At 36.3% G+C, this 23,300-nt stretch overlaps 2 protein-coding genes across 3 annotated transcripts in view; both read left to right on the top strand.

Moving 5' to 3' along the window:
* Positions 1 to 907: 907 nt before the first annotated feature.
* Positions 908 to 16,894, top strand: sptlc1 (serine palmitoyltransferase, long chain base subunit 1). Of its 2 annotated transcripts, none has more exons than XM_081353512.1 (15): positions 908 to 967; positions 1,840 to 1,947; positions 3,708 to 3,802; positions 3,913 to 4,006; positions 4,851 to 4,923; positions 5,000 to 5,132; positions 5,221 to 5,350; positions 7,114 to 7,203; positions 7,562 to 7,669; positions 7,752 to 7,847; positions 9,779 to 9,875; positions 14,835 to 14,889; positions 15,163 to 15,280; positions 16,299 to 16,372; positions 16,469 to 16,894. In XM_081353512.1, the coding sequence occupies exons 1-15, from the start codon at positions 914 to 916 to the stop codon at positions 16,560 to 16,562; spliced, it is 1,419 nt and encodes a 472-aa protein (XP_081209638.1). In that variant the 5' UTR covers positions 908 to 913; the 3' UTR covers positions 16,563 to 16,894. The 2 variants fall into 2 exon arrangements, with proteins under 2 accessions (XP_081209638.1, XP_081209639.1); XM_081353513.1 differs by having other exon boundaries at positions 16,475 to 16,702.
* A 2,238-nt stretch (positions 16,895 to 19,132) lies between these two features.
* ror2 (receptor tyrosine kinase-like orphan receptor 2) overlaps positions 19,133 to 23,300 on the top strand; it is a 95,204-nt gene continuing 91,036 nt past the window's right edge. The window contains exon 1 of the mRNA XM_081354383.1: positions 19,133 to 19,510. Within this exon, the coding sequence (XP_081210509.1) occupies positions 19,423 to 19,510 (88 nt within the window). The 5' untranslated portion in view covers positions 19,133 to 19,422. The remainder of the gene's footprint in view (positions 19,511 to 23,300) is intronic.

Genomic DNA, 23,300 nt, shown 5'->3' with positions numbered 1-23,300 from the left:
TTAGAGCATACAAATCCCTTGATGCATACTACGTGCTAATATGGTCATGTGCAGCTTGTCAAATACTTTGATGCTGCACCGGATTTTTTGCGTGTTGAGGATGTGCTCGTCAAAGGCAAGGCATTAAAGCCAAGCCTTATGATTTTAAGGCATTTTTTTGGCAAAACCATGCTTCCCCATAGTAATGTTGAACATCAGGCACCCAGCACTGGCTACAACTCCTTGGCATTTTGACTTAGCAACAACACATACTAGCCGAACCCTTTACTCCGGTACGAAGAGCGCGGGTCTTTTGCCTCTTGGTTGCGTGCGCAAGCAGTGATGACGTCGCCGAGAAATCCATGTATAAGAGCTGAGAATTAGTTTAATATTAAAAGTACCTCTTTGGTCCGCAATTTTTCTGTGCGTGAGAAAATGGATGTGTGGCGTGAGAGCGTGTGAAAAGTGTCTTTGGTTTGCAAAGAGTACACTTTTTATCCAATGTGTTTTCCTAGTAAAATAAGTAATTGCTTAATGTATTGTACTTCACATAAAAGTCATTCTGAAAATAAAAAAGCGCATCAAATAAACAAATGTCTATCATGCATGCATTTGCAAAACTGTTGAACTGTTGACAGGCAGAAATGTTCAGCGTAATTCTTTCCAAAACATGCTTCACTGGGAAGTATTTTGTAGGACATTTAGTTATTTTGTTATTTGTTTGCATTTTCATCACTTTGTCCCAAATAAAGAAGATCGTGCTGTAGGAAACGGACAGAACATAGAGCGTTTATAATAACCTTGTGGCTACAATGGTGTTATAAAACATCAACAGAGTGGTTTGATTATGATATCCTGCACCGGCACGTGATCTCCACGCGATGGCGCCTCACATGAATCAGGAACGCGCACTCGGTCACATGACTCAGTCAAAATGGCGTCGGGGCAACAGTGGGTGTTGGTGGAGATGGTGCAAGCTTTCTACGAGGTAACTACAAACTTTCTGCTTTGACTATTTATTTTTTAATTTTCTTAAATATCGACAGACATTTAGCGTGTGTTCGGTTGAACAGCACCGGCCCATATGATTGTATTAGTCTATGTTCCACACACATAGTCTTCTTCAGTGTTGTAACTCCAGGAAGTGTTTAACAGTCAGACAGGTGAGACTCACTCATCTACACCTGAGTTTACCACAGGCACAAAGTTATTACCCTTACTGGTAATACACTGAAAGCATGACATTAATATGGGCTCTAAAAAAAAATATAAATAAATAAGAAGCTTTCAGAATAGTTCTGTCGTGTTTTGGTTGATCCCAAGTTATTGAAGTAGTAACAACAACTGTATTTTGGTGTAAATGTTTTAATGGATTGTGTGCTGTTTATTCTGAATCAGGAACTCCGTTTATGTCCTTTTTCTCTGTTGTCAAAGTGAGTGATTAACTGTGACCAAATCTATATGATCTTTTTTTTCTTTCTGTGAATGCTTTATATTGATTGTTTGTGAGAGTTGTATATGAGAACTGAAGCAATAACCCCCCCAAATAAATCTACATTCAGTAACTGTGGTATAATCACTGCACTGCGCAAAATACTGCAAGTTATATAAAACATTACACGACACTGATGTTTATAAGACTCTTCTAATATTAATAAGTAAAGCACACATTCATCTTTAGGATGTCTGATAAGGAGTGCTTCATCTGGAAAGCATTGCATTTTAACAATGAAAACATTAATATAGGATGTGCATCACAATTGTTCATTTATCCCCATTACACACATGGCTTATGAATGTGTTCAGTCAGATGAGGAAGTGATGCAGTTCGCTTCATGATAATGTTGATTTCTCCTCCAGGCACCGGCATATCATTTGATTTTAGAAGGTATTCTGATTTTGTGGATTATCAGACTGCTGTTTTCCAAAACATATAAACTTCAGGAGAGATCAGACCTCACAGAAAAGGTGAGCGAGCCTTCATTCAGACACTTATGTTTTACTGTGGCTATTTTGGATTCAAGCAAACTTTTATTGTTCACCATCGTTCATAAGATTGTGGCCAGTATGATTTTTGTAAAAATGTTTTTGATTATGAAAGTCTCTTCTGCTCACCAAGACTGCAATCATTTGTTTAAAAATACAGTAAAAACAGTGATATTGTGAAATATTATTACAATTTCAAATAGCTGTTTTCTATGTGATTATATAGTAAAGTGTAATGTATTCCTGTGATCAAAGCTGAATTTTCAGCATCATTACTCCAGTCTTCAGTGTCACATGATCCTCCAGAAATCACTCTGATATGAGGAAACATTTCTGATTATTATCAGTGAAAACAGTTTTGCTGATTCATATTTCTGTGGAAATGTTAGAAGGTTGTTTATACCTTTAATGTCACTGTCAGTTTAATGTATTAAATTACTGTCTAGTTAGGAAACAGTCTAGTTTAATGCATATTTATATTCATTTCTTTTAAAAACTCTTACTGACCCCAAACTTTTGTGTTTTACTAAATAATATGAAATAATATCTGATATTTAGCAAATTTTATATCCATGTAAAGCAACAAACTGCCATGATCTATCAGACTTTTTTCAATAACCTTTAATAATATGCTACACATTTATGTTTAAGTATTAATGTGAGTTGCTGTTAATACAGCTGCTGTTTGTTAACTATAATTGATTTTTATTCAATTAGTTGCCATTAAGCAAACTGAATTTAGGGGTAGTCTTTGACTCTGATTTTAATTTTAAAGCGCATGTAAGTAAAAGTACTAAAATAGCATTTTATCATTTAAAGAACATTGCTAAAATAAGACCATTCTCTCTCTGAGCAATACAGAAAAATGAATGCATACATTTATAACTAGTAGGCTTGACTATTGTAATGCCATCCTTTCTGGTCTACCAAAGACTACAATTAATAAACTACAATCACACCTATACTAAAATCATTCACCTGTTAGTTTTCATATTGATTTAAAAAATCTTTTATTAGTTCATAAGGCACTGCATGGACTTGCTCCAGTCTATCTTTTAAAAATGCTTACGGTATATGAACCGGTAAGGACTCTCAGATCATACTTTTAACAGCACCACACAGTCGAACTAAAAGATTTGCTTTCTATAATATTTTACAATGTTTGTAATTTAATGTTTTTTTTCTTTTCTTTTCTTTATTTTAATACATTTTCATACATTTTTATTTTATTCTTGTATTTTACTTGTACTTATATATATATTTTATTTTTTTGCCTGTAAAGCACTTTGAACTGCATTGATTTGTTTGGAAAAGTGCTATATCAATAAAATTTGCTTTCTTGCTAAAATTTGCACAAGATCAAAACACAACATAAGCCCTATTTGAACGGGTCTAGTTTTTCAGGGGCAAGTTAGAAAAAATTAATTTTCACAGACGTACTTTGTGATTTTAATCCGTTTTTTAATTCCGAATCCGTTTGTCTCACACAACCTCAGTAAAAACTCAACGGTCCTCTAAGAAATCGAATCCGTCCGAATGTGAACGTCTGATATCTGATGTTGTGTTATCCTAGCGCTTCTCCTCACGTGTTTTTTGACCTGCCTGAGCCACCGTTTGCACTCAAGACAATTTAGAAATGTGTAAAATTAAATGACAGTATTGAAATACCGGTTATAGTAATTTGACCCAGTTACACAGGTCAGGAAATGTATTTTGATGTGTCCTTTGCTGGTGTGTTTCAGGAGAAAGAGGAGTTGATTGAGGAGTGGCAGCCTGAGCCGCTGGTTCCTCCCGTATCCAAAGATCATCCTTCGCTTCATTACGATGTGGTCACAGGGTACGTCATTTATTACATGAAACAATGTTCAAATCAACATTTCTGCCCCCATATGGAACAATAATTACTGTGTAAATTACACCGACTGAGGCAGTGTTTTTCTTTTACAGCCCTCCAAGCCACAAAATCATCGTAAATGGGAAAGAGTGCGTTAACTTCGCCTCATTTAACTTCTTGGGTCTGCTGGACAACGAGCGTGTGAAGGTTCGTAGCAGCGCAGACGCTAGTCCAAGTGCTTTTCCATCCTTCACTTCTACAGGCAGCGTAGCCGTTCCTGATTGCAATGTGCAGTTTGATCATTAATGCTGAATACATCTTGATTGGGAAGGCGTAGTTTACACGCGCTTACACTTACTGTAAATAACTTACGGCTCTCCAAGGCTGCGTTTAATTGATCAAAAATACAGTAGAAACAGTAATATTGTCAAAAATATTACCATTTAAAACAGCTCTTTCTATGTTAATGTATAGTAAAGTGTAGTTTATTCCTGTTATCAGAGTTGAATTTTCAGCATCATTACTCCAGTCTTCAGTGTCACATGATTCTTCAGAAATCACTCTGATATGATGAAACATTTCTGATTATTATCAGTGTTGAAAACAGTCGTGAGAACAGCATTTATGTGATCTATAAATCTTCTGTAATAATATAAATGTCTAATGTAATTTTTCCTCAATTTAATGCATCCTTGCTGTTATATTTGTTTTTGTCCTCTTTTTTTAGACCAAAACAATGAGAGATTTTATTTTTTAACAACATTTTGAATATAATTAACAGTTATCGTTTAATGACGTTGGTGTCGTCTCGGTTTATAGTCATGAAAATATAAAAGCTCGTCGAATAACATTTTTCTTCATACTTTTCTTTAACAAAATTAACACTAGTAAATGGGGCCTTTTTTTTTTTTAATCAACTAGAAGAATTCATGTAAATAAAGTGGCCACTATAAAGATTTTGATATTCCCTCTGTTTGTGATGAACATCTTACCGTACTTCAGCAAAAGCATTAACCCACTGCGTCTTACAGTGTCATTAATCTGTTTTCAGGTGAAGGCGTTGACGTCACTAAAGAAATACGGCGTGGGAACATGTGGACCGAGAGGATTCTATGGGACGTTCGGTGGGTGGACACATCCCCTCAGGTCTGTCTGTCTGATGACACTGTGTTCAGTTTAAAGCATGTACATGTTCTGCAGATGTTCATCTGGAGTTGGAAGAGCGCTTGGCAAAGTTCATGAGAACCGAGGAGGCCATCATCTACTCCTACGGCTTCGCCACCATCGCCAGTGCCATTCCAGCGTACTCCAAGAGAGGAGACATCATCTTTGTGTAAGTTCACATCCACAGCTGGACCAGGAACATCTTCAGAGATGATAAAGCGGATCCTGATCTGTGTGTGTGTGTCTGGTGTTCTCAGCGACGAGGCGGCGTGTTTCTCCATTCAGAAAGGCCTCCAGGCTTCACGCAGCTTCATCAAATACTTCAGACACAACGATATGGAGGATCTCGAGCGCCTTCTGAAGGAGCAAGAGATTGAAGATCAGAAGGTGAGGAGGGATTCGAGCAGGTGACATGAAAAGAAATTCAATAAATAAAGCATAAAATGGTGTTCGTAACCTATTTCCTGGTAAAACTGTATCAAACAATGTAGATTTTAAAGGTGCAGTAAGCGATTTCTGAGAAACACATTTTTTCAGCACACACACACACAGAGGAGACATCAAGCAAATATTCACAAAATTGTTTGTTTAGGCGAACAAAAATGTAATTTCTCAGAAATTACTGCAACTTTAAGGTAACACTTTATTTTACAGTGTCCTTGTTACACGTCGCATTTACTTCCTATAGTAATAACAGTAAATTATGCATAATTACAACCAACTAACCCTAAAACTATAGCAAAAATAATTATTAGTATTACACAGTACATAAATACACTGTAACAAGGACACATTGAATTGATATGTAACCGATTTTAACAATTGGGATTTGACTGGATAGTGAAAAGTTACATTATCGGTTAGGGGTGTCACGATTCTCCAAATCCTCGATTCGAGTACATTTTCGATTCTAAGGTCACGGTTTGATTTGATTCTCGATTTTTACATTTGTTTATTTTAAAGCACAGGTTGCTATACCATTTTTAGTCTAGACTTTTAAGCATATGCGTAATTTGCGGGTGGGACGGCTGGGACATGTCCCCACCACCAATACAAATAAATAAAACATCTCCAGTTAACTAGCAGAGCATTCATTTCGTCCGTTTGTTAAATAAGAGGCGATCTAGCGCTGAAATGTGTTGTTTTTGAAATCAAGTTATCAAAGTGCTCGTTGCCGCTGCGATCAGTGGCGCGGAGACTGTGTTCTCTTGTGGCTCGCGCACAGTCTTCACTCGGCACTTCAATCCGTTGTGGTGACTCTCTATTCGTTCCGGAGAAATATTACAAAACAAAATGCACACAAACGTGTCCCTGCCTGATATACAACCACTGATAAACATAATCGGTTTTGATGAGAAAAAAAAAAAACCTATATAAGTGCGGATTAGAACCCAGACCCTCTGACACGCTTGGCAAAAGTTCTGCCACTGGACCATTTACATATATCAGGTAAGGGATAATGTATAGAGAGGTTGTCTTGAATCAGCCTGGAGGGGTTGTTATTCGCTATAGCGACCGCCTCTCTATACATTATCCCGCTTATTACATGGCTACCTACAAAATAAATAAATAATTTGACACGAATTATTGATTTAAAAAGGAGTTTATTGATTTAAAAACGATTGTATTGCTTCCGCCAAAGAAAATAGTCCGTTCCGCGTCCATAGCAACGCGCTGCTTTTCATGGCAACGGTGTGTTATACTTCGCAGCGGTCTGTTATCAAGAAATAACACACCGCATTCTACATTAGAAATCAGCCAAGCCATGTAATAAACCTCATTAAACGACAAATTAAACCCAGTCTACTATGCTTGCTGGACATTGTAGTGTTATTGTACTGATTTATGATTTAGTATTGTGTTAGCAACTCTTTTTTTTTTTCCGCTTGGCGAAATTATTTCTTTAGTAGAACATGCACCGATGTATCAAGCGCAATATTGTATGTTCTACTATCTAGGAGTCCATTTATTCATCTCTCCACCCTAACAACCACTCAGAAGACCTTAGCAACGGTCTACATTCACTCAGAACACATAATGAAAGAGCACATAATGTTTTGAGGGCAGCAGCTGTTTGTTTGTTGCTTTGCTGTACATGTAGACATGCGTGTTCATTCATATTCATGTTGGTTTTATGTGTTGTATTTCAGAATCCACGCAAGGCGAGAGTAATCAGACGGTTCATTTTAGTTGAGGGTCTGTATATCAACACTGCAGATATCTGTCCACTGCCTGAACTGGTGAGATCATTCAGCCTGACGCGCATTCAGAGAATAATTCAGCTTTCCCCCACACACACGTTATGTTTCATTTCACCTTTATGAATTTTTCACATCAATCTGCACTCCTTACTCCATAATGACACATAAACAGATTTGTGATAGAAAGATGAAACTAATATATCAAGTGGTGTGCAGATTATTAAAAGGCATTAAAATAAAGCATTTCATCATAAGGTTGCAACATAAGAAGTAATAAAAGAAAAAGAAAAGGACCATAAATATAATAAACTCTACATATCTCTGCTACTATTACGTTGCACTGGTTGTGTTTTTCCACACGAGCTGGTGTTTTTAATGGCTGCATCTTCTTTTCCAGATAAAACTGAAGTACAAATATAAAGTACGGATCTTTCTGGAGGAGAGCATGTCTTTTGGGGTGCTTGGAGAACACGGAAGAGGAGTCACAGAGCATTATGGGGTCAACGTACGTAATGGCCAGAATAAAGCGTGCACTTCTACAGGTCCAGCTGCTTAGCTGAAGAATAATGATGTGTGTTTTAATTCAGATTGATGATATTGACCTCATAAGTGCCAACATGGAGAATGCGTTGGCATCCATCGGAGGTTTCTGCTGTGGACGATCGTTCGTTATTGATCATCAGGTATGACTACAAACCAATAACTGATCTGCACCATCAAACTTACTTTCTAAAGTGGCTTTATTAGAGGAATATTCAGCATAATAATGTCAACTCGGAAAGTCCTAATCCTCAAGGCTGCGTCCCAAATGACGCACTATATGTCCTTAACCGTGTACTGTATTAATCTTATAAGGTTATCTTGTCATCTGTCAATCACAGCCTGTTAGCCCCTCCCCCTGCGTGTCAGTCGAGAACAGGAAGTGTCCAACATTCCACACTTCATTTTTCCAGTTAATGATCATCGTGGTGTTTAAAGTGCACACGTTATATTAGGAATGTTCAGTGTGAACTCACTAATCAGGACATTTATACGGCACAACGACATGGAATAGTGCATGCGTACGCCGATTGGGACGCACCTCAAGATCCTCCACGTACATGTACAGTAGATTTCCACAAACTGGAACACCTTCATGGTCTGATGCCGACGATGTTACGTAGGAATATTCCACATCCGACTTTGAATGAAAGGCTGAAGGCATAATGCCTGGCTTCAGTCTAATGTCTGTTTACATCATCTCTGGCTTGCTGTCCATTTTCCCACACACAGTCATTTTGACTCCGTGGCGCATGGGAAATGTGTTTACAGCAAATACCGGCAGCCGGAAATAATCCTGAATATTCTTCTAATCTGTATTTTCAATATTTGACGTTGGTTTTGTCTTTGTGTTCAGTAAGCAAAGGGTTTTATTAGGCAACGGTATGTTGTACACACTCCTAGCTGCGGATCTAATAGATGTGGCTGGTTCTGACTCTGGTTATTGCTTGAATGATCAAAAGAGGCTTCTTTTGATGTATATTTCTGTACATATGGTTCTTATATTCTGAAGATAAAACTGTAATTATATACATATGCTTTTTTAAACCTGGACCTACGTGTGGAATTACCCTCATGTGACCCAATCTCTTTGATATGTGATCCAGATCCTTAAGAGATGCGAGTTTCTAACTACGTTTCTTTAAAGTATCTACGGTGGATGATTGACAGAAATCAATCTTTTGCTATGACATCATTCCACTTGAGTTACCATGTGATGCATTTTGCCATCCTCTGCATTTATGAGGTTTGATTTTACTGTCATACAGTCATTTATTCTTTTCCCTGCCTATTTGACGGTCATATAACATGGTTTGCGAATCACATGGATCATATCAGATTCGTTCTTCCCTTTAATGATGTGAAGGAAGTGAATACACACGCTCTACTGAAGTGCATATGGAGCATCAGCAGTCTGGGCTGTTTGCAGGTTTTTGTACTCTTTTACTGCCCAGTTACTTTGAAAAAATGCCCCTCGAGACTCAATAACTCAGAGTGATAACCTGTGGCTCGATGTGAAGAGCAAGCATTCAATGTATAGTCCACTTTGGTGAAGATTTGACAATGTTTATTAAATATACAAACATTTATAATGTTAAAAATGGCAGAGAAGTAAACAGATGTGGCAGTTTTGTTCCCTAAAGGGATAGGAAAGAGTTCAGTGAGGGGAAAACTGAATCATTAAAAGCATATTTATCAAGTTTTGGTTCCAAAGTTTCAGAGTGTTGCAAAGATCCAATCATGACTGGACCAATAATATTGGCGACCTTGATAAATGTGGTATTGTTGGACTCTGCAGGGATTGTTAAAAGCATATTCATAATTGTAAAGTTATAAGCATATTAATGATTAATAATAACCTCCAGGTGCCACTGTCTCCACTGTCCAAATCAAAGTTTTGTTTAAATGCGCTGAAATGTTGTATAGCTTCGTTTTTGGTTGTGAAAATCACAAATCCAGATGGATCCTTCATCGCTTGGCTTCTAGTATAGATTTTCCCACCATTATTGTAATCTAAATGCAATGTGAATATTTTCTGTTGTGAACTGATTCTGAATGTCTGTTGTGTCGTCAGCGTCTGTCAGGTCAGGGTTACTGTTTCTCAGCGTCTCTCCCGCCCATGCTGGCGTCCGCCGCCATCGAAGGCCTGAACATCATGGAGGAAGATCCAGGTGACATTCACTGACACTAAAGCAGGCATTGTACCTTCTCTAGCCATCTAGTATATCATTGTTTTGCTAGATGGGAGCATACTTTTAGATATACCTCTATATACAGTGGTGGATTTTTTTTTAAATGTTTTAAAAGAAGTCTCTTCTGCTCACCAAGGCTTCATTTATTTGATCAAAAATACAGCAAAAACACTGATATTGTGAAATATTCTTACAATTTAAAATAACTGTTTTCTATTTTAATATATTTTGAAATGCAATTTATTTTTGTGTTGGTGAAGCTGAATTTTCAGCATCATTACTCCAGTCTTCAGTATCACATGATCCTTCAGAAATCACTCTGATATGATGATTTTGATGCTCAAGCAACATTTATGAGCATTATCAATGTTGAAATCAGCTGTGTAAAACATTTTTCAGGATTATTTGATGAATAGAAAGTTCAAAAGAACATCATTTACCTGAAATAGAAAGCTTTTGTAACATTATCACTACCGTTCAAAAGTTTGGGGTCAGTAAGAGGTTGTTGTTGTTGTTTTTTTTTTTTTTGGAAAGAAATGAAAGAAATTAACCAATTTATTTAGCAAGGATGCATTATATTGATCAAAAGTGACATTATAGACATTTATTATGTTGCAAAAGCTTTCTATTTCAGGTAAATGTTCTTTTAAACTTTATTCATCAAAGAATCCTCAAAAGAAATTGTAAAAAAAAACTGTTTTCAACACTGATAATAATCAGAAATGTTTCTTGAGCATCAAATCATCATATTAGAAATAGAGTAATGATGCTGAAAGTTCAGCTTTGATCACAGGAATACATTACACTTTAATTCCAATATTCAAATAGAAAATAAATTGTAAAAATATTTCACAATATTTCTGTTTTTGCTGTATTTTGGATCAAATAAATGAAGCCTTGGTGAGCAGAAGAGACTTCTTTTAAAACATTAAAAAAATCTTACCGTTCTAATAATTTTGGCCACCACTGAAAAAAAGTGTATAAAAATATATATATATATTATATATATATATATATATAAAAATATATATACCTGTATTAGGATGTTTCATTGTCCTTTAATAACATGACTAAGCATTTCTTTCTTTCTTTTTGTAACTTTTAACTGTGTTTTAGTTGACTGATTTGGCTGGACTTTAAAGAGACCCTCTGATAATCAGCTGATGTAAACCATATGCAGCGACGCTCAGACATAAAGACAGACATCATTTTTAGCTGTATTTGCTAGGCCAACACAATTACTCACATTTAGTTAAGGCAGTTGAATAAAACTCTTAAGTATGATCAGACTTTAGCTTGGCGGACTTTAAAAGGGCTGAAAATCCCATAGACTTACATTGACGAGGGAACCATGCCATATCGAAACACCAGATTATCCCCAGCTCTTTTGACTTACATTGGGGATCCTTTTGAAGAACCATATAGAAACACTCTCAAGGCCAAGGTATACTTCAAGCGAAACCGAGGAATGAACTGGTGTGACGCCATTTTGAACAAGATCAGGCAAAAATGAAGTTCGTTTGGAGTTTGAAACCGTTTTCAATAGTGAACTTCCAGGAAAGTTCGGTTCGGCAAGCGAACGCCTTCGAACTGCCATTGGTCTGTGGCGATGATGTAATAGGTGGGTGTGGCTCTGAGACTCCGCCTTCTTTGACGTGTGCATCTCCTGTTCAGTCCGTCGAGGTCGGACTTCCAACTAAAAGAGACACTGACACTTTTTTTTCATCTTTGATACTGTAAAGCTGCTGATTTAAAGGGGTGGTTGATTATGATTTCACTTCTCTAACTTTAGTTAGTGTGTAATGTTGCTGTTTGAGCATAAACAACATCTGCAAAGTTACAACGCTCAAAGTTCAAAACAAAGGGAGATATTTGCTTTTAAAGAAATCGTTTTTAAGGACAACAACAAACGGCTGGTAGAGACTACACAACATTCCTCCTGGGTTAGTGACATCACCAACCCTACAATTTACATAAACCCCGCCCCTGGAACACGATTTATAGATTATCATGACAGAATATGCTAATCAGTGACTAGAAGATAACTACACATCAGCTACATAAATTCATCGACTAACCATTCAGAAACGTCCTGTTGCTTCTACATGTTGTCTCTTCTTCTTGAGTCATCATTGTCTGAATCCGGTTTGAACATAACGCTAAAAGTTTTTGAAATGTTCAGTGCATGTGTGTGTGAGTGCAAGCTGTTGAAGCTCCGCCCCCTGTGCCGGGAGCAGCAGCTCATTTGCATTTAAAGGAACAGACACAAAACGGTGCGTTTTTGCTCACCCTCAAAAATTTACAATTTTAACGCTATTTAAAAGTATCTGTGGGGTATTTTGAGCTAAAACTTCACATACACACTCTGGGGACATCAGAGACTTATTTTACATCTTGTGAAAAGGGCATTATACCACCCCTTTAAAGCGATCTACTGTATATAGTGCTTTATAAATAAACGTGGCGTGACTGGAGCGCTGAATCACAGAGCTGGTGCAAACACACATCACTGAGATCAGAGGCTTTCTGAACTGACGTTTTCTCATTTTAGCTGTGTGTTTATTTTGTTATTGACTGGAAAGCCTGCCGCTATACAAGGTTATTATAGTTTTGCATTTTTAAATTAGTTTTTATTTTAATATCATTTTCAAATTTCCTATAAATTTCAGTTTAGTTTTAGTTAGTTTCATTAATGGTTTTGTTAGTTTTAGTTTAGTTTTTATTTTGTGAACACATTTCTATTTAGTTTTTATATATTTAGTTTTAGTTTTAGTAATTATAGTGTAGCAGAGATAACAGAACACTTCCAGGTAAAGACATTTAATTTCAGCAAAGTTTAATGTTTGCAGTTTACATTTAACTCTTGTGAAAACACGTATAAAACACGTATAAAACACGTATAAAAATAAAAAAATTGTTTGAGGATGAACAAAGAACCAAACAAATGCAACTAAAGAGTAAAAATTATATAATAATAATATTAAAAATGAAATCTTGTTAAACGCGGTGAGTATAAGAAAAAGATATGCGTATGATTATTATGATTATTCTTAAAGTTTATTTCTATGATTAATCCTTTCAAACATTATTCTTTTATTGATCCATTTATGCTTTTTGTTTAAAATCATATACTCATAGTTATACACATATTCAAATGTTCTCAGCAGACCAGACATTTAGTATACTTTTACTCTGACAAATATACGTCTATTTCTGGGCTATAGACACGCTATTTGTTTTTTCCGTTTTCTGCTCAGTGTGGTATCTTGTCTAATATGTGTGGTATAGGCATATCTTGTTAAGGCTAGTTTCACATGAGATGGTTATCTTATACCTGGAGTTAAGGTACAGCTGTATTTGCATGAGGTGGAAATACTTACAGTATTTGGGCCTTTCTGCTTCTTAGGGATTCACACAGAAAGCGGTTTGCTTTGAAAAACGGAAAAAAGACGCTGGCACAGTGGGGAAAAAGCGCAAGGTCTCGATACGCGTCTTTTAAAAGTTGAACTTATTTTAACTTGAGTGCTGCTTTTTTATCGCGTCGTGCACGTGATGCTGCAGAAGACGCGAGACTCAAGCGCACGGGTCATACATTGAAAAATAAAGTCGCACAGTGGAATGGAAAAAAGTGATTTTCCGGTAGGCTTATTTAGGAGAGCTTATTAATTACGAAAGCGATTATTTATTTCTGCTAATTATTATTTTGTTTCAGTTAGTTTTTCAGTAACTGTTGTTAGTTTCGTTTAGTTTTAGTTTTTCATTAATGTTGAAATTTCTATTTTATTTCAGTTTACCAAAATGTTTTTTGACCAATAGTTTTAGTCTTAGTTTCAGTTTTCGTTTACGAAAATAACCTTGCCGCTATATTGACACAGTCATTTAAACGCTGCTCCTCTGGATGTTCGCTAGGAGTTTATCACTGGTCAACTTCTTTTTACCCCAAAGCGAAGAACAAAATACAACTTCATCGTCAGTATATCGGGGCCTTTAACAGCTTCGTTAAATAATGAGGATGTTTATAGTGTTGATCAGTGAGTGTTCGGGCAGTTGTGTGTCTCTGATCAGGGGTGTTTGAGTTGAATGAATGTTGAGAGACAGTGTTCAACACAAACTTCGGCTTCTCCCCGGGGGACACGAGCTTCAGACGGCTCTCTCAGTGGGAGCTGAGTGGGTCCAGCACCTCACCTTAGTGTGTGTGTGTGTGTGTGTGTGGATTGAGCTCCAGCCGCACTCATGCCAGGAGAAACTAACTGCCAGTGTTGAGCCTCGATCTTTTGCTCTCTGTAACATATTTTTAGCCAGAAACATACTCTAGTCTACGCAAATAGTGTCAAGCGCAAGTTTTATACCCTTAATGTGGGTTCCTGTATCACTGTGATCGTTAGTTGTGATCGACTGATTTTTAATGGCTGATACCGATATTTTAAAGAGCAGAGTGGCTGATGGCAGATGTAAAGACAAAAATATTTCACACTATTTAATTTAAAGAGAGTAAATAACAACCATAACTACGAAGTTATGTTAAAAATGATTTGTCAATGCTTTTACACTTTCTCACAAATGTTTTGTGTTTCCCCGAGAAACTTTGTGTCTGCTCGCAAAGAGCTCAGAAGGCTTTGCGATTCTCGGGTGAACGCAGAACATTAGTGAGAGAGCGCAAAAGCACTGACTTGTTACTTTTCTCCCATCTCATATTTGTTTTTGCACCAAACCTCAGCACTCAAGGGGGTGATCTAGTGTTCTTCAAATGCCTGTGCCATTAAACTGAATGTTATAATTCAGGTCTTAACAACACTAATGCTGTGGCACCTTGTGCTTGCTCTCTTTTCTGACACACTTACCAATGCACACAGATGACATTTAGTCTAGTTAAAGTGCATTGAAGCGTGTTTATCAAACCCTCACACTGACTGCAGTGTTTTTCATGTTCTCTCTCAGGCATTTTCAGGGTTCTGCGGGAGAAGTGCAAACACGTCCACGACGCTCTGCAAGGGCAAGTCAATCCTACTTCTGTCTTTCCATGAAAATGAACCTAAATGAGCCACAGATGTTCAGTAACCTGAATGTAGATCACTTTATAGGGAAATCATGAGTGTCAAATATGATCATCAGGCTTTTGAGGAAGGGTTATTTGTTCATTTCTCAATCATCGTTATTGTATTGCATTATATGTTTTAAAAAAACAAACATTGCCTATGAAAATAAAATCAGTGTTATTGTGAGCGGTGATAATAATCTGCATGCCGGCATGCCAAATGTATTGCAGGACCCCAGGACTGAAGGTGGTGGGAGAGTCTATTGCTCCGGCTCTACATCTACAGCTGGAGAACAGCACAGGATCCAGAGCTAACGACCTGAAGCTGCTACGAACAATCATCGATTACGTACGTGCAACCAGCCAATCACAGACAGATGAGTCTCAGTCATCAGCATATCGCTGAAACTATTCAATCCAGAAAACAGTATCTCTGCAACCTCATAACAGCTCGTATAAATGCGCTTCGCAACCCATTCTGCTTTTGTAATGTGAAGCATTTCGTAGCTTTAGATGCCAAAATGAACATTGAAAAGTTTGTGGTCCGTAAGATCACAGACGACAGAAAGTAAGTAATACTTTTATTCAGCAAAGATGCATTTAATTGATCAAAAGTGACAGTGAAGACAAAAGATTTCGGTTTCAAATAAATGCTGTTTGTTTAAACTTTCTGTTCATCAAATAATTCTGAAATAATGTATTACAGTTTCCACATGAATATGAAGCAGCACAGCTGTTTTCAACACTGATAATAATCACAAATGTTTCATCATATTAGAGTGATTTCTGAAGGATCATGTGACACTGAAGACTGGAGTAATGATGCTGAAAATACAGCTTTGATCACTGGAATACATTACACTTTAACATATTCACATAGAAAACAGTTATTTTAAATGGTAATATTATTATTATTATTTTGAAATGATAGTTCTTTCATAATATTACTGTTTTTACTGTATTTTTGATTCAATAAAAGCAGTATTAGTGATCATAAAAGACATATTTTATGTTCAATAAATAATTAAATGTATTCTTCCATCAAGTCATATAGTACTTGTGTAATGAAATATGGGCGTTTGAACAGTGGCTCAACCAATCGCAATTTAAAGTTTGTCCATTTTTATAATATTAACCAACCCGTGGCTATATAACCAAAATAGGAACGTTATTTCAGAGGCAGAGATGCAGTGATGGATCAAAATGTAACAAGTTTCTCATTATATTTATATATAATGTGCACAATTAGGTCACAGACATTTAATAAACTAAGTTTTGAAAAAGGTAATTTTGAATTCATGTTGACTTTCAGAAAGTATATTTGATGCGGTGTGATGAAGTGATCTGTGTTCTGGTGATTTCTGTAGAGTTTGGACAGACGGGTCGCGCTCACTTTGGCTCGATACCTGGACAAAGAGGAGCGATTCCTGCCGCCGCCAAGGTCAGCTGTGAATGATCTCATCACTTAAACCTCTTTAACTCTGAATGTTTTGATGTGAAACTGATGTCTTGACCTGAACATCTGCTGTGTCCTCAGCATTAGAGTAGTCGTCACCGTCGAGCAGACACAGGAGGAAATCCAGAACGCAGCCAAATGCATTCGAGAAGCGGCTGTGAACCTGCTGAAATGAGCACGCGCATCACACACACCAGCAGAGACATGGAAGCGAGAGTCGTGGCTCGATGACCTTTGACCCTGAAGACCTCAGCAACACACTGAGCAAACCTGTTTGTATTATATTTATGTTTTTCAGTGCTCGGTGTACAGATAATGTGGATTATTATAGTCTTCATTTCACGTTGAAATAAGTGCAGAGCTGGTTCTTCACGCTGTTTGCAGTCGCTGTTTATCCATCAAACCTGTCCGTGATCCGTTCAATGCCTTGAGGAATGATGGGAGATCTAAACTGATCAACAATAAATATACTACTTTTTTTTTTTTTTAAATAAAAAAATGCATTTTATATATATATATATATATATATATATATATATATATATATATATATATATATATATATATATATATATATAAAATGTATCTATGTATGTATGTATTTATGTATGTAATTTTTTTTATATACACTAGTATTTACATTTTGTTTGTTACCTTTGACCAAAGACTTGCTTTACCATTTAAAAATGTTCATGCACTGCATACGAATTGTTTTTTCTCTTACTTCGAGAAAAAAGCTTTTTTGTGGATTTTCTGGCAACAGTTCAGAGTGAGTGTAATGGATCAAAAGTTCTTACACACATATCAAATATGATCAAATTATAGTTTTGATTCAGTGATTGTCATTGTCAAAATATGACTTTGTTTTCAAGCAAAATTCAGGAATAAAACACGTTTGAGCCTTTATACAAATTAGTCATGTTGCATTGGTTTTTATAATCTTTTTCATGTCCAAAAATAAATGTATACAGAAATAATAAATATGCAACCGTTCAAAAATTTCTAATAAGAAGTCCCTTCTGCTCACCAAGGCTGCTTTTATCTGATCAAGAATACAGTAGAAACATTAGTACTGTGAAAAATCATTACCATTTCAAATAACTGTTTTCTACTTTAATATATTTTAGAATATAATTTAATCCTGTGATAAGTATTGGGGAAAGTTACTTTTAAAAGCAATGCGTTATAATATTACGTTACTCCCTAAAAAAAGTAACTAATTGCATTACTTAGTTACTTTTTATGAAAAGTAATGTGAATGTGATGCGTTACTTTTTCTCACCTGGGCTGGACTTGCGTGCTTGCTTTTTAATAACAAACACCAAAATTTCTACTTTTGTCAAATGTAAAGGCTCTTTCACACCAAAAGTGACATGACACAAGAGAAGAAAGTTCAACACTCTTATTTCAGCAATAAAAATGTGATGTTTATCTGAAGTCATTTTTGTCGTAAGGTTGAATTGGATCATTGAAAGTCGGAAGCAAAGACACTGTTTAATAAAGTGAGATTAAATGCATACAGTAGCCTATATATTTGTGTTATTTAACATTTAATTATTGCAGGTTTGCAGTAACTTGCGTTACTTTTTGAAAAAGTAACTGATATTTTGCTGTAAATATAAAAGTAATGTTTTACTTTACTCAATGCTTCGCGTTACTAATGCGGTCCCCGACACGGCCTGTGATGGTAAAGCGCAGTCTTCATCTTTCAGTCTTCATCGTTCAGTCAGTCTGAAGCCGATAAAGCTGCCAATCAGATTTGATTTGCAGATGTGTCAATGATCAACATGATGAAAGCCTGTTTTACTCGATCTACAGTCCTTCTGTCGTCTGACTGATAGTTCATACTTTTACACACGTCCTCCTTCAGCTCGTGCTTCACGTGTCTTTCTGCTGATTTTTATAAAGTGAACATAAGAATAACTTTTATATTGTAAGTAATATTTCAAGATGAACACTTACTGGACTGAAGCGACTCAGGTTTACTTGATTATTCATTCATCATTTAATAGAAAAATCACGAGTGTCAAATATGATCATCGATCAGGCTTTTGAGGAAGGTTTATTTGTTCATCTCTCAATCATTGTATTGCATTGCATTATATGAGCTTTGATTTATTAAACTAAACATCATCTTATTCAGACATTATTGGGAGATATCGAGTGATGACTGATATTTATATGGTTCTATGTCAGTATCTGCATTATAGCATCAGAATTTCCTCTTACTTTTGGCCAGTTCTGCTCAGTTTGAGCCTCTGAATAACATTACGCTGATTTTGCATTCCTTTAGATTTAGCGAACTCTTGTTCCATTTCTGAAAAACATTTCTTCTTCTATTACTATCAATGTTGAAAACAGTTGTGCTGCTTCATATTTTTGTGCAAACCGCGATAATTTTTCACATTTATTTGAAATGGAAAGCTTTTGTAACAATCTGAAAGCCTACTACTTCTGAATGAAAACACTGGCTGATCCCAAGGTTTCACCGGCAGGTGTCGTATTTTTCCAAGGTGATCGAACTTCCATCCAATCTCATTCCCAAATCACTAATCCTACTATGGCTAGAAACTCCTGCTGACGTTCCCTGGAAACCTTCGTGGAGCGTCGGGACACGTGACCTCGTTAATATTCAAGAGCCAATCAAAGTTCGCTATTCAGCTAAATCAATCGAGGGTATCGTTTGCTAATGAATATTCATGAGCTGAGCCGTTGCCGTAGTGGGATTCGTAAATTCGCTTCTTTCCCTTGGGACGGATCCATCCTACGTCACCAGGAGTTGGAGTTACTCGCTCACTGTGGTGTTAGGAGACTTTGGGACACTTGAACAGGATCCGCGGCGCTCGACGAACACCTTTCGACTGAGCGGGATGAAACGCGTTATTGTTTTGCAAACGAACCGTCACAAACAGTTTCATTCACTGCACACTTGAGCGCTCGGGACAACGCGCTTTGTTCGCACGCGCAAACTCAACTTTCATCCTCACTTGTGGAGAGAGAGAGGCTTTATCCCGGAATCCCGCTGCTCCAGAGGAATGCTCCCTGTAAGGATGTACACACTGAGGATTACAACGCAAACTCTGCTGGCGATATACATCTTCCTCGCAACTTTTACACATGCAGGTTATAATACATACTTTTATTATCACTTTTTTTTCTCCCCTATCTGAATTTTCATAAACGTGATTTCTATTTGTATGCTCGCATTAATTACATTCTATCTATTGCAAGCAATGTCTGCTGAATTTTAGCATTTGAAGAATCTGTGCATAAGTTAATTAATAGAAGTGTGGGAAATGTTTTTGCTGGTCGTGCAGTTTAATACGCGTTCCTGTTACTGAAAATGTATGAGGATTTATTATATTGTCACCTAAATATTGTGTTTATATTGCTGCAAAATTATTGAATATACTGTAAGGGAAGCAGATTAAATGGATAGTTCACCCAAAATTGTCATCAACTCACCCTCTTGTTGATCCAAACCTTCCAAAAAATGTTTTTTTAATTTCTTTGCTCTGTTGAACACAGATATTTTTATATATATTTTGAGAAAAATAGGTAACCAAGCAGTTTTTGGTCCTCATTGGCTTCTGAGTATTTTTTTCCTTAGCCTACTATGGAAATCAATGGGCCTCACATCTGTTTGCTTACCCATATACTTCAGAATATCTCCTTTTGTGTTCAACAGAATAAAGACATTTAGGAAGGTTTCGGTTGACTAAATGATGACATAATAAAAAATGTAGTTTGAACTATCCCTTTAAGTGCATTTAATCTAAGCATCTGCAACTGAATGCACCTTTGCTTCACTTTCATCTGTAATTTACTGTTCCTGTTTTAACGAATAAGAACTTTATTATTCCCCTTTTTAAATCAGATGTAATGCATTTACATGGGTTTGTGTGCTGGGTAATCAGATGCATATTTTGAGAGTGATTACGTGTTAATTCATTTCCCTCCCTGCAGGGAGGAGTGTGACAGATGTTGAAATTTCCTGTTTTGAATTTGCGCTCTTTTGGCCATTTGTCTGGAGGTTTAGGGGGGATGGGACCCCCCTTTATCACCCCTCGCCGAGGCTTTGTCCCAGCACTCGAGCCTGTGGGCCGGGCGAGTGGAAGTGTTGGGCTCATTGATTAGGTGTGTGTGCGTCAACAACACTTCTTCTTCATCAGCCTGGCAACTATTGCCACAAACTATTTGTTGAAGACTGCAAGTGAACGGCCATAGTTTTCACCTCACACTTGAACACACTCGTTCACACAGAACACAGTTTTGTTTTTAAAATCGCGAGACGCAGGGAAGTTGAAAGCACCAGGTCTAAAGATGCTTGATACTTGAGCAGAAAACACCAGTTTTTCTTTAGACCATATTGAGGACGATATTATGGAAGATTGTTTCTGGCACAGAAAAACTAAATAAAAATAGTGTACACCCTAACACTTAAAATAATTATTTGGTTTGAGTAGAGCCAACTCAAATTAAACAAATTAGTTCAAATTAACTTTTATGAGTATTTGGAACTTTTTTTTTTTTGAGTTCACAAAACTGACACATTTAAGTAATCTGAATTGTTTCATTGTTTTGAGTTTTATGACCTTGTTTCTTATAATTTAGACAAACCTAAATTTAACTGAAACTGGGCTGGGATTTCTATTTCCCAGCATGCTTTGCCATGACACTCAAAAGGGAGAGTAAATTATTAAATTAATTGTTATATAATGTTTTTTTTTTGCACAAGATTAATATTAGGTGGGAGATGCAGTTGGTCATGGTGACGAGTGGAGCATGAGCTTAGTTTGAGAACAGATATGTTAAATATTTTATATTGCTGTACTCATTCAGCAAGTGCTATGCTAAGCATTGTGTTACCAATTTGCAAGGTAGCATTTATTGAATTAGCTAGTTAAAGCTAGCCAAGTTTTCACTACTAAAAATAAGTTGAGATTGCATGATCATTTTAACTTATGTGTATGAATTAGCTTACTCAAATATTTCAAGATAAGAGCAATTAAAATGTGTGAGCACAAAGTTCTGCGTACTTTAACTTTAAATTTCTTAAATAAAAAAAATTGATGTAGGCTAACCGATTACCTAAAATTTTGAGTTTTGCCAACTTACTGGGGTTTACAGTGCACTTGCGACTTTATTCAAAACAATTTTTTCTCACATTTGCTACAGAATAAGTGCATGGTCCTTATCTGACAATACATACCTTTTTTTTTTTTTTTTTTTTTTTTTTTTATATACAAGTGCGAGTTTATATCTAAAAAAATGTGTTTTGGTATGGAAACCATGGTGGCATCCATGATCTCAGCTTAATATATAGGCCTAGTATTGACCATTTGAACCAAACCATGTTTTTCTGACAAGCTACCGAATTCAGAGGCACTTTTTTTTTGATAATACCCCATAATACCATAATTTTAATGCATTGTTGATTTAATTGCCTTGAAAACTTCGAAATGAAAATCATAAACAAGACTTTTGTCTCAAAATATATTTGGTAATTTTAGCTAAATATAGTAAAATCTGTGCAGTGGAATGCAAAAACTTATTCTGTGTTGAGATTTGCTATTGCTTTACGTGAGTGTACTGTATGTATGCAGTTATAAATAAAGCAAATTAAAAAAATATATTAAACTTTCTAGAGCTGTGCAACAATACAGTTTACATTTAGTGACGATATAAACGATCGAAGCGCCCCTGTGCGTGCTCAGATGCGTGAGTGTTTGTTGTGTCGGGCCGTCGCCGGCCTGCGGCTTCACGCTGCTCGCTCTCAGCTGCACCTCTGCCTGTCCACAGGAGGTTCACCTCTTCCGGCTCACACTTTCAACCATCAAAAAGGTGTTGGAGATGTTCAACAAGCCCATTGACATGGTAATCGATTCACTTGCTAATAAGAGTCCCTGAACCCACGGACTCTGAATCGGCTTCAAACAGTGAGACTGAGAAGAAGTGGGCTTGTGATTTTAAATAGTCACATTGCTTTCAGCTCTTAATGCCTGCTCCTTTGAGCCATTTGCATGTTTACACTTTTGAGTCTTTGGATGTTAATGCAGAATGAATCTGCTAATCATTAAAAACAGAAGGGCCGGCGTAAGGCTGAACTCCGCATCAGGGGTTTCACACTGTTTGATGCCTCAGGCCCCCTCCTAACATCAGGATCCCTCCTAAAATATAAAGAGAGGAGAAAATCCTTGAAAGATTATTATTAGGCTATTCTAAGTATTGCATTGGGATGAAGGAAATATTTTATTTATTTTGTTACTGTTTTTACATTTTGTGTTAATTTTGTTTGTACTAATAGACCTACCGATATTTAGTAAAATAATGATGCTGCCATGATCTTTCTAAATGTATTTTTACCTCTCTGTAATTTGGCTCCAAATATCAGGCGAAAATGGTAATTTTCACCTCCCTCTAGATGCGATATGGCAAAAATATCATATCACGTTTTTTTTTTTCTCAGAAAAATCATAATTTACTATTTTTTCATGTTGGTTTTTACTATTTTGCAAGTGTTTGAGCAGTACAGCTAAACTAACTTCCCTATTTTAAACAAAATATTAAAGACAAAAGAGTGACAGACCATTTAGACCAAGGGTTGGGCTAAAATATATTATTTTATATTTGTTATTAAAAATAAGAACAATGATGCACATTACAAATACAATAGAATATACAAATGGAATAAACCGTGATTTATTTTTCACAGTAGGTGTAACCTTAGCATACAAGAAATTGCATAAACGTAAAAATAAAACATAAATTATATATCTGATCCTTATTAAAGCTACTAAAGTTAATCAATGAAGTAGGCTAAGTGTTTTTCTCTGTCTTTTGTTGTTTGATCAGCATTAATGATAAGTGGCGGTAGGTTTATTAGGTTTATTAGGCTGCTGTCACTTTAAGA

Source organism: Scardinius erythrophthalmus (genome assembly GCF_964197995.2).
Source record: "Scardinius erythrophthalmus genome assembly, chromosome: 23".
Taxonomy (NCBI): domain Eukaryota; kingdom Metazoa; phylum Chordata; class Actinopteri; order Cypriniformes; family Leuciscidae; genus Scardinius; species Scardinius erythrophthalmus.
This window is presented reverse-complemented; position numbering and strand designations above follow the sequence as displayed.

Coding starts and splice junctions, on each gene's coding strand:
- sptlc1 (XM_081353512.1), top strand. CDS start 914: ATGGCGTCGGGGCAACAGTGGGTGTTGGTGGAGATGGTGCAAGCTTTC. Junction 7,670..7,751: donor CAGAGCATTATGGGGTCAAC/GTACGTAATGGC, acceptor GTTTTAATTCAG/ATTGATGATATTGACCTCAT. Junction 7,848..9,778: donor CGTTCGTTATTGATCATCAG/GTATGACTACAA, acceptor TTGTGTCGTCAG/CGTCTGTCAGGTCAGGGTTA.